We start from the raw sequence: 15,000 nt of genomic DNA on the forward strand, positions 1-15,000 counted from the left end.
AACACAGAACACAAAACATACATTAGCTCACCCTCAGGTGAGACGGATCGCGGGCTCCGCCCACCTCAGGGACAAACACCACAACAACAACGACAACTGCCACTGTGGACGGAGGCGACCGGTAGGGGGCCGGCGTACCGTGACAAATACAGAATATCTAATTGTAAAATATGAAGTTAATGATTATAGAAATGTAGACGTAATAGTAAATATTATAGTAAGTGTAATATAATAATAATAATAATGATGTTAGTGTCTTGGCCTTTTCTTCTTAGGCTGTCGTGGCATGGGTTCTCCACCGATGTCCACTTCAACTGCCGAAGAACTGCAGGAGCTGGGCTGGCTCTGGCTCGGCCGCGCTGTCTTTCCCCGGCCCGATCCAGGGCCCGTCTTCGGGACGCTGCTGCTGTTGCTGCTGCCAGGCTTTGAGCCTTCACGGGAGAGTTATTCTGCAAAGTGAACAGCGGTCAGTTATGGGAAATCTGAATATCAGGAACAGAAAGTAAGAGTTTAACAGTGTAAACAAACAAAACACAGCCCTCTCAATTATACTAGTGAACAATAACAACCAGTTCCCAGTCAGATTTCCTGGCATGGTGCAGTGGTGTGGTGATACCTTCCCCATGTGAGGAGGAAGCTGTGAACCGATGAAGGAGGTGGAGGTGAACTGAGGCCCGTTCACCTTGGCCGTGGTGACCGGGCGAGGGGAGCAATGACCGGGACCATGGGTCACAGAGTTACAGTCTCCGTTTAAGATCTGTTGACCTAAACATGATGGATTGGGGGGGGAATAAAAGTGTATAAAATGCCTTTCTAAATATTCCACTATTCAAAAATCTGGAGCTGGTTTAAACATTAGGTTGAACTTACCGGATGTAGAACAGTAAGTACGCTTGTTGGTTCAGCACTGATCGTATGGGAGAGACGGCGAGGGGGTCGTTAGTGACGGGGCGAGTGCAAGGAGACCTGGTCACAACATAAAACTGGGAGGGGGGAAAAAAGGTGTTAGTGGCTCATGCAGGAGGACGCGCTTTTGGGGGGGGTTTGAACAGTTACCAGAGTGCCAGAGTGCCGTGTATCTCCAAGCGGCTCAAGTTTAGGAAGTCTAGAAACTTTGGGAGTTGCCCATCCAATTACAAACAGAAGTAAAATGACGCTTTTGTAAAAACTCCACCAAAACACAAAAGGCATGTTATTGAAAATCTGAGGTCAGATTAGGGATTCTTTGGAGTAGACTTCCATGTTGGTTTCACCGTAGTTATAAGGTAACATATTGTTTTCTACAAGCACAATTGGAATTATAAATGCTACAAAAAATAAATTACACATTGTGTAAAACAAAAAAACAGTGAAGTCCAGTGAGTGTCACGTGTTTCAGTGCTGCTTAAGTAAGTTTGGCTAGAACTCTCACCTGGTGAAGGTGGTGGAGTGGGGCTCTAGGTGGAGTCCTCAACCCTCAGAGGTTCAACCCTGTTGTTTCTCCACCTCAGACGCAGTTTCCTGCTCTTCTTTTGGGCTTGGTCTGCTGGCCCTGAGGAGGAGATAAAGCCTTTTAGCAGCCTAGATTAGGCAGCCAACGATCTGTTTCCCAGGGTGTCTCAGTTCTGCTGACTGTTGACCCTAATTAAATAGCAATTGTAGTTTTTATTAAAGCTGTCATTTTAAGTGTTAATTCAGGTTAATTATCTAAAGCAAGGCTATCAAGTTCTACTGGTAGAAGCCCGCAGCTCTGTATAACTTAGTGCGCGACATGTTTTAACATTAGTGATTAATTTAATCAGCGAATCAAGTGTTCGCTGAGGTGAGTCAGGTGTGTTAAGAGGGGAAAATGCTGAGGGATGTATTGCAGATCAGAACAGACTAGAGCGTGGGCCTAGGGGACTAGAGTGTGGGCCTAGGGGACTAGAGTGTGGGCCTAGGGGACTAGAGCGTGGGCGTAGGGGACTAGAGGGTGGGCCTAGGGGACTAGGGCGTGGGCCTAGGATACTGGTACTACCAAGATGAAGGAGATAAGTAATCCCACACCCAACAGACACCCTTCCACAACAGCAAAAAGAGTAATCACTTTAAAACAACTTAATACATTTTATTTGGATCATATGAAACATTCTGACCTGATTTGGTGCTCTCAACATCCTCCTTCGGTTTGCTCCTGCAATTCAGAGCGCCGCCCTGCAGGGCGTCCTCTCCCTTTCCCGTCTCCTTATTGTCCTCCTGAAATAATTTACTAAATTAACTGAAGTTTGAACAGCGGTCTGATTAAGAGGAACATTGAGGCACATTAAACACCTCATTGGCTGGGAGGGAAACCTGCCTCATGAACAACATTGTATATTGGCTGGAACGGGTTGGGCATGTTGGCACCCTCCTCCACCTCCTTCTTCTCCTCCACTCGCCTCTCTTCCTGCTCCGCCTCCTCACGCTCTTTCCTGTCCCTACAGGAAGAGTAAACCCTTCAAAATATATATTTCACCAGAACCAAAACAGTACTGTCTCTCTCTCACACACGGTTTCCTGACCTCTCCTCCCGTATTTTCCTCACTCGTTCCGCTCGCTCCTTCCTGTCTTGCTCCTCCCAGGCCCGCTGCTTGGCCGTGTCCCTCCGCACGCGCTCGGCGATCGCCTCGTAGTCCTCGGCGATGTTGCTCAGGAGCCATTTCAGGCCTCTCCTGATGGACTTGTCCACCGTCCGGCCGTAGCCCAACACCGCCGAGCACGGCTCCTGGTGAGGTCAGCACAAGTTCAGCCTCGTCTCGTTGGCTTGTTTTCTACAGCTGGATTTCACTCATCAAATGGCAGCCTTGCTGTTAGCTAGCAAAGTGCTGCCAAAGTCTGCAGTAAGCTAGCAACCCCCCCACCCCACAGGAAAACCTTGTAGGCTGCCAAGTTTCTCACTGCTGTGAGGATGCTCACTGAATAAATACTCACAAGCTGACAGCGACATTTATGCTCATTGACCAGCTTCTCCAATGACAGGCTCTCAATGATTTCGCCTTCAAGCAATGCTCCGTCCCGGTCCTGCTTATTGGCCAGTCTAAGGGGAGGGGGAGGAGGGTTAGAGCGAGCTGTATGTGTACGCCACCAAGTGAAAGCTGTCACAAACACATGACTCAAGGTCTGCACTTCAGAGCACTGAAGAGGTGTGTGTGTGTGTGTGTGCGTGTATGTGCCTAACACGGACAAAACACAAACAACACTGGACAACCAATACATCCTCATGGTGTCTGCCGTCTGCGATGTTGTGTCTCGTGATGTCTGTTACCACAATATCACGTTGGAGAAACATCTATGACAGGAGATGTCACGTGGATGATCTAAGGTCTGTGCTTCTCACAGTGACGTTGTAGGAACTATGGTGTTGAAGTGCAGGGGTGCTCTGAAGGCTGCGAGGAGGTACGGGAAACGAGACGTGCGTGAGACGCGTGTGAGACGCGTGAGACGTAACGAGAGACGTGCCACTCACACTAGCACGGGCTTGCCGGCGATGCGAGGGTGTCGGAGGACCTCGGCCAGGGTGGCTCTGGTCTCATGGATCCGCTGGATGTCGCTGGAGTCCACCACGAACACCACGCCATGCGACTCTGAGTAGTAGTTCTCCCAGATGCCGCGGATGCGCGTCCCGCCGCCGAGGTCGAAGATGGTCACCTGGAACTTGCCTTGTTTCAGGTCCACCTTGGAGAAGCCCACCGTGGGGGCCACATTGACTGGGTTCTCTGAGGGAGAGACATGCGTTACTGTGAGACTACGGTGCGCTTAGCGACCCGCAGTAGCTTTAACCTTGGAGCAAGCTGAACTTGAAGAAAAGATAGACTTTGAAAAAGAAGAGAATAATAAGTAAATAAAAGCAAGAAATAGCAGCTACAAATGACAAACCAGTATATTAATCACGATATGCTGTATGAAAGGGTGGGTATAAAACACTATGGCATCTGCACCTTGGCATTAGGAGTTTAAGGTGATGGATGAATGGCATACCACACACACTCACACGTACACACACTCACACACACTCACACACACACACACACTCACACACACTCACACACACTCACACACACACACTCACACACACTCACACACACCAAGTGTAGCCTCACCTCCCTGAATGCCCCGCACGGCTGCAGTCTTGCCAGCGTTGTCCAGGCCCACCATCAACAACGTCACCTTCCTGTGAGCACACACAAACACAACGCTAGCACGGGGCTCTTGATAGTGGTCCGCCTGTGCCCTACCTCCTTCCATCGATAGCACGCACAGACAATGACTCAGGCTGCGTGTGGGCACTGCCCCGTGAAATGTTCTGGCCCAGGACTGTCACACTATTCTGGGATTAGCTGGGGATTTGCACTTTAGTCCTGAAGGATTAGTGGCCAGGTTGTTGGAGGGCAGTGTTAGTGTTTAGCATTCGGTGACACTAAATTAGCAGTAGGCAGCAAGCTTTATCACTGATTTTGGAGTACTCTTTACGTTGGGGTTGTGGTTTGAGCTGTATACTCAATCAAGGGAAAGACTCTGGGTCTTCCACCTCTTAGGGTATAGCTGCAACTGGGATTAACTAATATTTAATATTTAACTAATATTAACTAATATTTTACCCAATTCACTCTCACCATAAAACAACTTACACCAGGAAACAGTAGAACATTGGCCAATAGTGAGAGTGCACCAGTTTTGGAAAGATCTTTACTATGAAATTCAAAGTTTTCCATGCCAAGAAAGTTCACCAAGTTCACTGCACAGCTAGTGAAAGGTAAGAAATAATCTGTACCCCCAACAGAGGGAGCTTTGTGTTTAGTATGTGTGCACACTGTGTTTTCGGTCATTTCTCCAACAAACAGGGCTGAAGCAGAGAGATGTTATGAAGAACAGAGGTGCTCTGTTAGTGTTCACAAACCAACTTAAACTGCTTCCAAGGTGGAGGCCATGTTTCCAACATTGAAAGACAAAGACACACTCACTATACCACATATCATGTCTATAGTGTAGCCTACATAAGAAGAATTTTCTCTGAACTTGGTATTAGTTCTCAGTAATCAGACAGATTTTCTTCAGAACAAAATGGTCTCTCGAAAACACTGTCAAGTCTAACTTAGTGATGGTAATCTAGATTTAAAATGATATTGCAATAAATGTCAATACATCACAATTTGTTCTCAAACACCTTAATGACTGAGGGTTAACCGTATATAAACCTTAAAGAACTGTTGAAGGAGTTGATGAGGTGGAACCCACAACACACCTCATATAGTAGATCAGTACAGAAATGTACAGACCACATTTACAAACACATGTATGCCATTGTATATACAATACTTTGTCTAAATACATAGTACTATTAAGAAAAACAGATTTAAGCTCATCTACGCGGCAATTACGTGGTCGTGCGGATTAAAAGTTAAAGTACAATTAGTTTAAAAAAAATTTAAAAAGTTAAATCAAAATACACTGACTTACTTTGCAGGCTTACGCCACCTCTTCAACCAGCTGCAGCAGCTCGCCATCACACTGAACTTTATAATTCAGCGTTCACCCTGAAAGCCTAAATGGTCACCAAGAAACGATCACACACTGGTCTTAATAACCAGTCAAACTAAATACAATTTAAACACAGATATAAAATCAAGAAATAAAGCTGTATGTATTAAACTTTGTCGATCCACGATTGTTAAAGGTAGCGCTAGCTAACTTTAGAATCCAAACAAGACGCTTTGGTTGCTGTTTACGCAGCGTTCTCTGGCTGCTATGGCTGCATGTGATTTCATACGTTCTGTCCCGCTGGCACGACCGTCCATATCGGCAGTAGCGCCCCTAGTGGACAGTGTGAGGATGTCAGGCCCAACACCTCACACGTCTCGGTAGCCGCTAAGCGATACAAGAGTAGTTTAGTAACTTTTATTCTGTGAAAAGAAACCGATTACATTGCATACTTGGAGTCGAGGTCCAGTTTTTGTAACCTTCCTACACTCTTCAGTGACAAGTTATGATCAGTGGGATTCATTTTGGAATAAACAAAAACATTTTATACTTTCATATATGCATTTTATAATTTTTTTTAGGACAAACATTTTGATATAAACCCTTGAACCCATCCCAATTATATAAACCATTTTAATTATTTTTCAAACATTTACATAAGATAGAAAAAAATTATAAATAAGTAAATCACTGTTGCTCTTTGGAACAGTTCTGACATGTTTCTGTTGAGACAATATTTCTTCTCTTCATAATTCTGTTTAAAGAGAAGTCCTTTGGCAGGACACATAACATCAATGCTTTAGGAAGTTGTATGACTGAGACACACACACACACACACGCGCACACATAAGCACACTCTCACACTTGGTCCTACAAATACCTTGGTGTCCACCTACACTAGGTGTGTGGCACACAGCGGCAGCACACAAAACATGAAGGGGCAGGAAGGCAGGGACACACCCCCTGCAGTCCAGCACCTGAAACACAGAACACAAAACATACATTAGATCACCCTCAGGTGAGACGGATCGCGGGCTCCGCCCACCTGAGGGACAAACACCACAACAACAACAACTGCCGCTGTGGACGGATGCGACTGGCACACAGCGGCAGCACACAAAACATGAAGGGGCAGGAAGGCAGGGACAAGGCAGGGACACACCCCCTGCAGTCCAGGAGCTGAAACACAGAACACAAAACATACATTAGATCACCTTCAGGTGAGACGGATCGCGGGCTCCGCCCACCTCAGGGACAAACACCACAACAACAACAACTGCCACTGTGGACGGAGGCGACTGGTAGGGGGCCGGCGTACCATGACAAATACAGAATATCTAATTGTAAAATATGAAGTTAATGATTATAGAAATGTAGAAGTAATAGTAAATATTATAGTAAGTGTAATATAATAATAATAATAATGATGCTCAGCTGGCCACAGATGGAGCTCATGGCTGTGTTGGATGAGTGAGCAGTGGTTGGGAGTGAACAGAGGTGTGGAAGAATAGCAGCGTTGTTCATATAGCACTCCTCCACAAACTCTGAGGGCTTTCCCAGACTCTCCAGCATCTCAGTCTCTCTCTTCCTCCTCTTTGCAGGCTAAATCAAGACAATAAAAAAGTTATTTTCATCGATCATTCACTACTTGCACAAAATGGAGGGCATATTTCTAACCTGCTACTACAGTTCAGGCTTGAGGCTTTAGAACCATTTATCACAATTGTTCACCTACATCTGAATTTACCTCAGTTTTAAAGGAGGTGTCTGGCTTCATCTGAGGAGTTTTCTCTGTGGCTTCAGACTTGGGACCTTCACTTGTAAATGTTGAAACTCCATCCACCAAATAATCCCTAAGCCGCTTTGAAGGTGATATGTTCTTTCCTAGGCCGTATACAGCTGTAGAAGTACGCTTCTTAGTGTTCTGAAACAACACATTAAACATCACAGTTTTTATCTTAATTCACTGTACATCAATGAACATCCATTTTATGCTGTTACACTTTAAAATGTTAATCTACATGAGAAGTAACATGAGAAAGATTACCATTGCTTTTGATGGTTAAAATGTCAATGTTCTTGTTGAAAAGTCTTGAATCTGTGTGTTGATATCTGACTCAAGATTGAAACTGATATTTTGTTTAAGCTTGGTTGCCATTACCAGTATTCTTTTGAAAATTCCAAATGTATTCATAGCTACAGTATCCATGAGAAATACATGGACATTGGCAAATAGAATGTTGAGCTTATATCCTCGTGTGATTGGGTGATTCGGGTGTAATTCATTACATGACCGATGACCTTACTAAGTACCGCCCCTCGCGCTGGCGAGCTGTAAACATCCTCTTAACCTCCTAAAGCCACATCTCCTACTAGCTAGCTAGTGTGTAGCAGTGGCGAACCGTCAGGGACTTCAAGGCCTTCTCTGAAGGTCCATTAATCTTGAAAAAATGATTTGTCTATTATATGTAATATATGTTAATAACGCTTCACCAATAATTTGTATTTTTCCTCTAAATCGGCTTTCAAATCCACTTTTCGTTGCTGGAAAAAAAAAAACATTAGCAGTGAAATTAAAAAATCAACCAATCAGAATATTTCACACTGTTGTTTCTAGGTAAAAGAGAGAAAGGACCTATTACATTGAGAGCTTTTATTATGGATTGGCAGCTTAATCAACCAATCATATTTGAATTAGAATGGTTGGGGCGTGCTGGTCCTCGTGTGTCAGTTCTGCGTGGTTAGTGTCTCGTGAGCTTTTAGCTTGTGTGCTAACTAGTTAGCAGCTCCTAGCCAGCACTACCGTGAGGTTTTACAAGCGGAAAGGATGGAATCGCAGGATATTGTCAGCGAATCGGTACGTTTATAATAAGTAAGTGTCCAGCTATTAATAATTTGCTGCCATTTGTGAAGGAATTGTGAGTGAGAAGTTGTGTAGGTAGGTTGCACATAGTAGAGGCGATGAGGACAACAGTGTTATGAGGTGTTTTAATACTACGCTCATGTCTTCATTTGTCTCTGTCTAGTGAAGGACCATGGCCAGTAAGTACACTTCACCACTACTGTGTAGTCATATACATAACAGTCATGAAGGTGCTTTGAAGTCCTGAGGGGTTTGATGAAGAACCATAAAAGATGGAAGGATAAATGGATGTTATTTTGCAATATCTCTCACTATAATAGCGGACGTACACAGCTAGGTTCACCATGTGTGCTACTAGCTAGCTGGCTGGATAGATAGAAGCTGCTTCTGTGCAAAATTTATGTCATTTATTCTTGATACAATTATTATTTTATTATTTCGTTTTTGACTTTTGCCTAAATGTTTGCTCTGTAGATTGCAGAGTGTGAAAGTATAGTATAGAATAATCTAGATGAATGGATGTTTTGGCTATGATCACTGCTCTGTATATAGAATGGGAATCTACGTCACGACGCATTGCGTGCTGGGTAGTGGCCGCCATGTTTTAGGACACGCATCCAAGAATAAATGGACCGTGCATGTGATATCACTCACCGCCACGAGATAAATACAGAAGAAAAAAAACTGGTATTTTGACAAAATAAAGGGAATTAACGTTTCCCTTCATTATTATTATAGTAGTAGTAGAAGTATTGATTGTACACATTTCTATATACTGTATATATGTATATACATATATACTATATGTGGGTCATTCTACAAAAACGTCCACTTTTGACAGGTGGACATTTTTCCTACATAAATTTCTTTTTTTAGGATTTTAAATTATACTACATTATTACTGTACTGATTGGCTATAAGAACATACATAAGGTACACCTAAATGGCTTTTTGCCTTTTTTGTACATTTATTTGAAGATTTCATGTACTGTTACCCATCGTGACAGTAACACCGGTGACAACTGTCATAACAGTTTTTTTTTTTACAAAATAGCTGCCACAGGGAATCAAACCACATGTTGACTGTCATGAACTACTCACTGAATTATGTATAAATTAATCAATTTTTATTATTCTATGTTCATTTTCCAAAGATTAAAGTAGGGCATACCAGTGACTTGCACTGAAGCTTCGAAGGAAATCTTAGGGTAGATGATAAAATTTATAAAAAATGAAAAATGACATTGAACTTACAATGTGTCTGTTTTCAATAATCTTCAGAGAGGAAACAAAATGACTTCCTGTGATGTCATCAGCATGGCTTTGTATATTAAAATAATAGTCTTTTGTCATACAGTAACACCAGTGACATGAATATAGGGGACATACACATTTATTATGTATTTTATTATATTTATTTGCAATATTGTGTTTTTTTTATATTTTGTGTGACATGTTGGACCTTTATGGACACATAACTGCAGTTGAGTTAATAAAGTATATCAATCAATCAATCAGTCAAATTTTATTTATATAGCGCTTTTTACAACAGTTGTTGTCACAAAGCAGCTTTACAAGTGCCGAGTCCTAGCCTCCAGTGAGCAAGCCAAGGGCGACAGTGGCAAGGAAAAACTCCCTAGAGGAAGAAACCTTGAGAGGAACCAAGACTCGGGGGGAACCCATGCTCCTCTGGCCGACACTGGTCAGCATGACAACAACAACAATTTAAACAGAAAATGTTTTCCATTCAAAAATTAAAGCCCTTAGTTTCCCAGCATGACAACGAGGACAGAACTTGGAAAAACACTAAAATGGTTGAAAAGAGAAACTGACTCATAAGTGGTTCAAAAAGATATAATTGTTCAAATATCATGTTGTTTTGTCTTAAAATGTAAATAAATCCCTAAATTTGAGGGATTTTAAAATGCAACTGCCCTGTTAAGTCTAGGGACAGAAAAACGGACATTTCTGTAGAATGACCCATGTATTATGGAATAGCCTTCCAGCTCCAATACGAGATTCTGACACAGTTCCAATCTTTAAACCTAGACTTAAGACTCACCTATTTAATCAAGCCTTCAGCTAATATTTCCCTTGTAAGGTGTAGGGGCTTGGGGGCCCCCAGACGTTGAGATTTCTGGTGATTTGAGATGTTGATGCTGTCCTCCAGCTGTGTCATGGCATCACTCTATTTGTGACAATGACTTGACTGGAAAGCAATGTCTCAGTGAGCCCTCATGCCTGTGGTCACCTCTGAACCCCTCCCTTTAGTTATGCTGCTATAGATTAGCCTGCCGGAGCCACATGCTCATCACTGGCACGTGAGCTATGTACATTTAAATCAATGGTGGTTTAAATTCATGTCCACTCAGTCTGTATTGTCTATCTTCTTGCATGCCTCCACCCAAGACGATTGGAGACAGGCACCTGGGGGATGGTCTGGCTTGCCGGTGAATGTGCTGATGCCGGGGTTGGATGAGCCGTTGCCACGAGGGGTCGTGCTGATGCTGGCCCGCCTGAGGCCCACCGCCTGCACCGAGGGGACTGAGGCTGCTTGGCCGGGGAACAGGAGCCTTGACTGTTGCTGTGGAACTTTGAAACCACTTTGCGGCCACGGACTTTTGTTAACGGGCCGCCCAATGGAGGATGGGTTCCCTTTTGAGTCTTGGTCCTCCCGAGGTTTCTTCCTAATCCCCACCTTATAGGGAGTTTTCCTCGCCACTGTCGCCTTTGGCTTGCTCATTAGGATTCTGGACCCATACGATTGTAAAGCTGCTTTGTAACAACGTGTGTTGTGAAAAGCGCTATATAAATAAATTTGACTTTGACTTTGACTATTATTATTGTAGTAGTAGTAGTATTGATTTTATACATTTCCATATACTCTGTGTGTATATATATATTATATACTATATGTATTATTATTGTAGTAGTAGTAGTATTGATTGTACACATTTTTTTGTAGGTTTTGTAGCTGAAAACACATACTCCTTTTTCGATACATTTCCCTCTCCTGTCGTGAGAGCGATTGTGGCACTTGATAACACAGCAAGCATTCACCATTTCATCGTAATTCGTACTGAATTAAAGTAATTGAGCCTCTTAGTTAACCAGTCGCTACTGTAGCTTCTGTGTCCTAAACTCCCATAATGCATTGCGTCTTTCGTGTCTGCTGACGTTCCAATTCTCTATAGTTTTTTGTTTGTTTGTTTTTTATAGCTGCTGTGATATTTTTCCAGTTGCACACATGAAGTTTGACGTTTTGATACTCCATGAATCAATCAATACAGGCAGGGATTTTCACAGCAAACTACAATAAATGAGTTGAGCCTTTCTCTGCCCTTTGGCAGTACAGGCAGAAGCAGCCTCAAGGTATTTTCAAATGTATATATGGTGAGATATTTTGTTACTGGATGTTCAGTCCCTCTCTGCTCAATCCGTAGTTCATTCATGGACTTCGCTACAGATTTTATTGTAAAAAAGATTTATCCATTTGCATTAAGTTTGGAGAGATGTTCGTTTTTTTCTCATTAACAAGTGAGACCTTTGCAATGTAGGTCAGATATCTACAACACAATTCAGTCTTGTTGCAAAGGTCTGAAAGTTGCTGTGTTGTAGAGGTCTGACATGTCCACAAAATGGACAATGAATGAGAGTGAGGATCCATATGCAGGTATAAAGAATTTTCGATTATTAATAAATTATATAGTATTTATATCTTACGTATTGCAGAGGTCTGAAATTGTTGTAGTAGTCTGATTTGTGTTCGAAGGGTCTGCGTTTTCTTGTATTATAAGTTTCTGTGCTGTGATGGGGGTCTGTGTTGTGTTGTCGACATCTGACTTGTGTTGTCAAGGTCTGAAATGTCTTGTAGAGGTCTAGATCCTCTTATCTGTTACATATTTACCACATCACATATCTTTCTTCTCCGAGGTTCACCTGGGGAGTAACACTGCAGTTGGAGCCTACAATACCAGTATCATCACTCCGACACGGAATGAAAACCTGGCGTTCATGACAAGACATTTACATTGACAATATCAACACCCAGAACTTTCATTCTAGTTACCTTATACTTAGCCTGATTGTGTGATTTATTTGTGACTTGTGTATTCATCTGTATAATTTGTTTTTGTGTAATTTGTGTGTTAACGGGCCGCCCAATGGACGATGGGTTCCCTTTTGAGTCTTGGTCCTCCCAAGCTCTGGACAGCATGGTGCAGAACTGCACCCCCATTTGGAGCATGAGCGCCCTTCTCGCTGGAGGACTCTGGTCAGTTAGCATGCAGTGAGCTTTAAACTGTGGCTTTCAGATAGCAACAACAGTCACAAGAAGCTAACACAGCACTGATTTTGGTTGCAGTTTTTACTTCTCCATTGTTCTTTCAAAATATTGCCCTGGCCTATATCAATATTTTTAGTTATTTATCCTCTTATATATTCTTTTTATTGTGTTCCATATCCACTCTGCTGATCCAAACTGCCCTTCAAACTGCTTAAAGAATAGGCTAGTTAGCTAGCTCACAGAGGACATAGAAACATTTTCTGTTAAAAAATACAGATGTACACTAACTGGTGCAAACTAAGCCATCGAATAGAATATGATCATTTGATTGTGCACTTAGATCATACATAAGGGTATTAAGTTTCTTTATAGAAGCTAAAAGTTGTACTGTATACATTGGATGGATTAATAGTCATGGGCCCCGCGCTGCTGGACTGTGCTGCTTCCCAAACTTCCAATATCTGCAAGAGCTTAAGAGAGTTTGTGAAGAACCTCCCGATCACCTGAGAGCTGCCAGCCAGACCTACAGACCAAAATAAACCCCAACATGGATTTTACTTGAAGATGGAGATGTTTGTGCATTTCTTACTGTGCCTGCACTTTAAATGAAAGAGAGAGGAAGAAAGTCAAACGTTTTTAACATTTTGAATTAGCAAAAAGCTAAATCCTTAAACTCAGAAGTCCTTTTAAATAAGGAGCACCGATTTTAGCGAATCACATCAGGTTTAACACGCCTAGGAACTCTGCTCTGTTTGCACTTTGAAATACTAACACTTATGATAACTGTTGTCATGGTGACTATAGTTATATATTGTTCTATGATTGTTATTTTCTGTTGACATATCCTGAGGTAACTATGCAGAATGTTTCTTGTGCATGTAATAAATTACAAGGATCTATAGTCTTTATGTTGTTTGGTATGAGTAATGTTACTTTTCAATGAAGAGTCTTGAATGGTTGTTTTAAAAAAAGAAAAAGCTATGATTCACAAAATTACTTTTGTACTGTATAGCTAATAAGAGTAATGGCATAGTATTAGCTTAATATATGCTGTATGATGTTGCAGTATGTAATGTACATTTTGCAGATAGATGAACACTCCTTTAATGAGGTACTGACTAATTGATTTTGGTCTATGTTATAAGTGGGACCTGTCCTAGACTTTTGCATGACCAGGTATATTGGTGGAGTAAACAGAATATGTTTGTACTTTAGATGTATTTTCATGCACAGATGTTTGAATAACTTTGCATGTAAAACAGATGTATTTTTGGTGAATTGTAACAAGCAAAACATTTGCTGAAATCTAGCATCACACTAACATACATTTATAGTAAATAAAGTCATGCCCAGAGCTGTAATTCTCATTCCGTATCTAATGTTCAGTTATATGGAATGTTTTTCAAGATAGAGTAAGACAGAGATTGATTTTATATATATATAATAAAATGTTTATTTCTGTAAGCTCTAATGATTACATTTGAACACACACATACACAAGAAGATTCCAAGTGTGTAACAAGTGTACTAAAGAAAAAGATATATAGACTAATAAAAACCTTCACTACCTAAATTGCAGTGAAGTACTCAAGGCTTTCCAGAGTAAGTAAAGTACCCCTATTTCACATCCCACTTCCCATTCAGATAGATTGCCAGTGGGCGCCATAGTGGCCAAGTGGTATCGCAACCCGAACGCGGATCCCAGTTGCTGTTTTAACTAAATTGCAGATTGGACACGATGCGATTACCTTTACTGACCAGATTACCACGGTCAATAGTGGGTTCGCGGACGCCTGTAGGGGCGCTCTCGAGCTATTCGTGGACCACACCCAATACCGCACACTGATCCAGAGTCAGTTTTAAGACCTAACACGTGGCATAATGGGCAAACGGGCATGGCATCCCATTTCCAATTTATTCTATGTGTTGGCATGCTATTCAAATAGATTGTAAGTGGGACGTTTGGACACACCCCACCCACATCCCATTTCCAGTTTATTCCATGTGTTTGCTTGGTATTGAAATAGATTGCAAGTGGGATGGTTGGCCACTACCCACCCCAGGTGGGCGTGTACAAGTTCAGGAATTAGAGGTAGGAGCGCAGGAAGAGAACCGAATGTCGTAGGGGTCTGAAACTTGATAGGGGGGTAGTGGGGGGCCCCTGGAACAACATATTGAAGCCCCGCCCCCAAACGTGGGCGTGGCCCGGACGTAGGTGTTCCCATTGGCCGATCGGCTTGAGACTTGATAGGGGAGTAGTGGGGGGGCCTGGAACAACATATTTAAGCCCCGCCCCCCGGTCCTAGCCACGCGGTTTTCGGATATGTGGTCGAGGGCCCCGGGACAAACCAGCATTCGAAGCCCCAATGTCAAAGCA

The 15,000-nt window shown here is 42.5% G+C and overlaps 1 protein-coding gene across 1 annotated transcript; it reads right to left on the minus strand.

Annotated features, from left to right (window-relative positions):
- Positions 1-8: 8 nt before the first annotated feature.
- Positions 9-5,893, minus strand: LOC143481040 (ADP-ribosylation factor-like protein 13B). Its single transcript, XM_076978983.1, has 11 exons — positions 5,455-5,893; positions 4,098-4,168; positions 3,464-3,713; positions 2,929-3,034; positions 2,520-2,722; positions 2,315-2,435; positions 2,115-2,214; positions 1,412-1,531; positions 871-983; positions 617-765; positions 9-449 (listed from the first exon to the last, which is right to left on the minus strand). The coding sequence occupies exons 1-8, from the start codon at positions 5,499-5,501 to the stop codon at positions 1,437-1,439; spliced, it is 993 nt and encodes a 330-aa protein (XP_076835098.1). The 5' UTR covers positions 5,502-5,893; the 3' UTR covers positions 9-449; positions 617-765; positions 871-983; positions 1,412-1,436.
- Between the last annotated feature and the right edge of the window lie 9,107 nt (positions 5,894-15,000).

The sequence above is a fragment of the Brachyhypopomus gauderio genome, chromosome 17 (genome assembly GCF_052324685.1).
Source record: "Brachyhypopomus gauderio isolate BG-103 chromosome 17, BGAUD_0.2, whole genome shotgun sequence".
Classification (NCBI taxonomy): Eukaryota; Metazoa; Chordata; class Actinopteri; order Gymnotiformes; family Hypopomidae; genus Brachyhypopomus; species Brachyhypopomus gauderio.

Excerpts from the sequence above, each read along its gene's own strand:
- LOC143481040 (XM_076978983.1), bottom strand. The coding sequence starts at position 5,501 with ATGGCGAGCTGCTGCAGCTGGTTGAAGAGGTGGCGTAAGCCTGCAAA. Across the intron at positions 2,436-2,519 it reads AGGAAAATACGGGAGGAGAG|GGACAGGAAAGAGCGTGAGG; the intron begins GTCAGGAAACCG and ends CTCTTCCTGTAG. Across the intron at positions 1,532-2,114 it reads TGTTGAGAGCACCAAATCAG|GGCCAGCAGACCAAGCCCAA; the intron begins GTCAGAATGTTT and ends TCTCCTCCTCAG.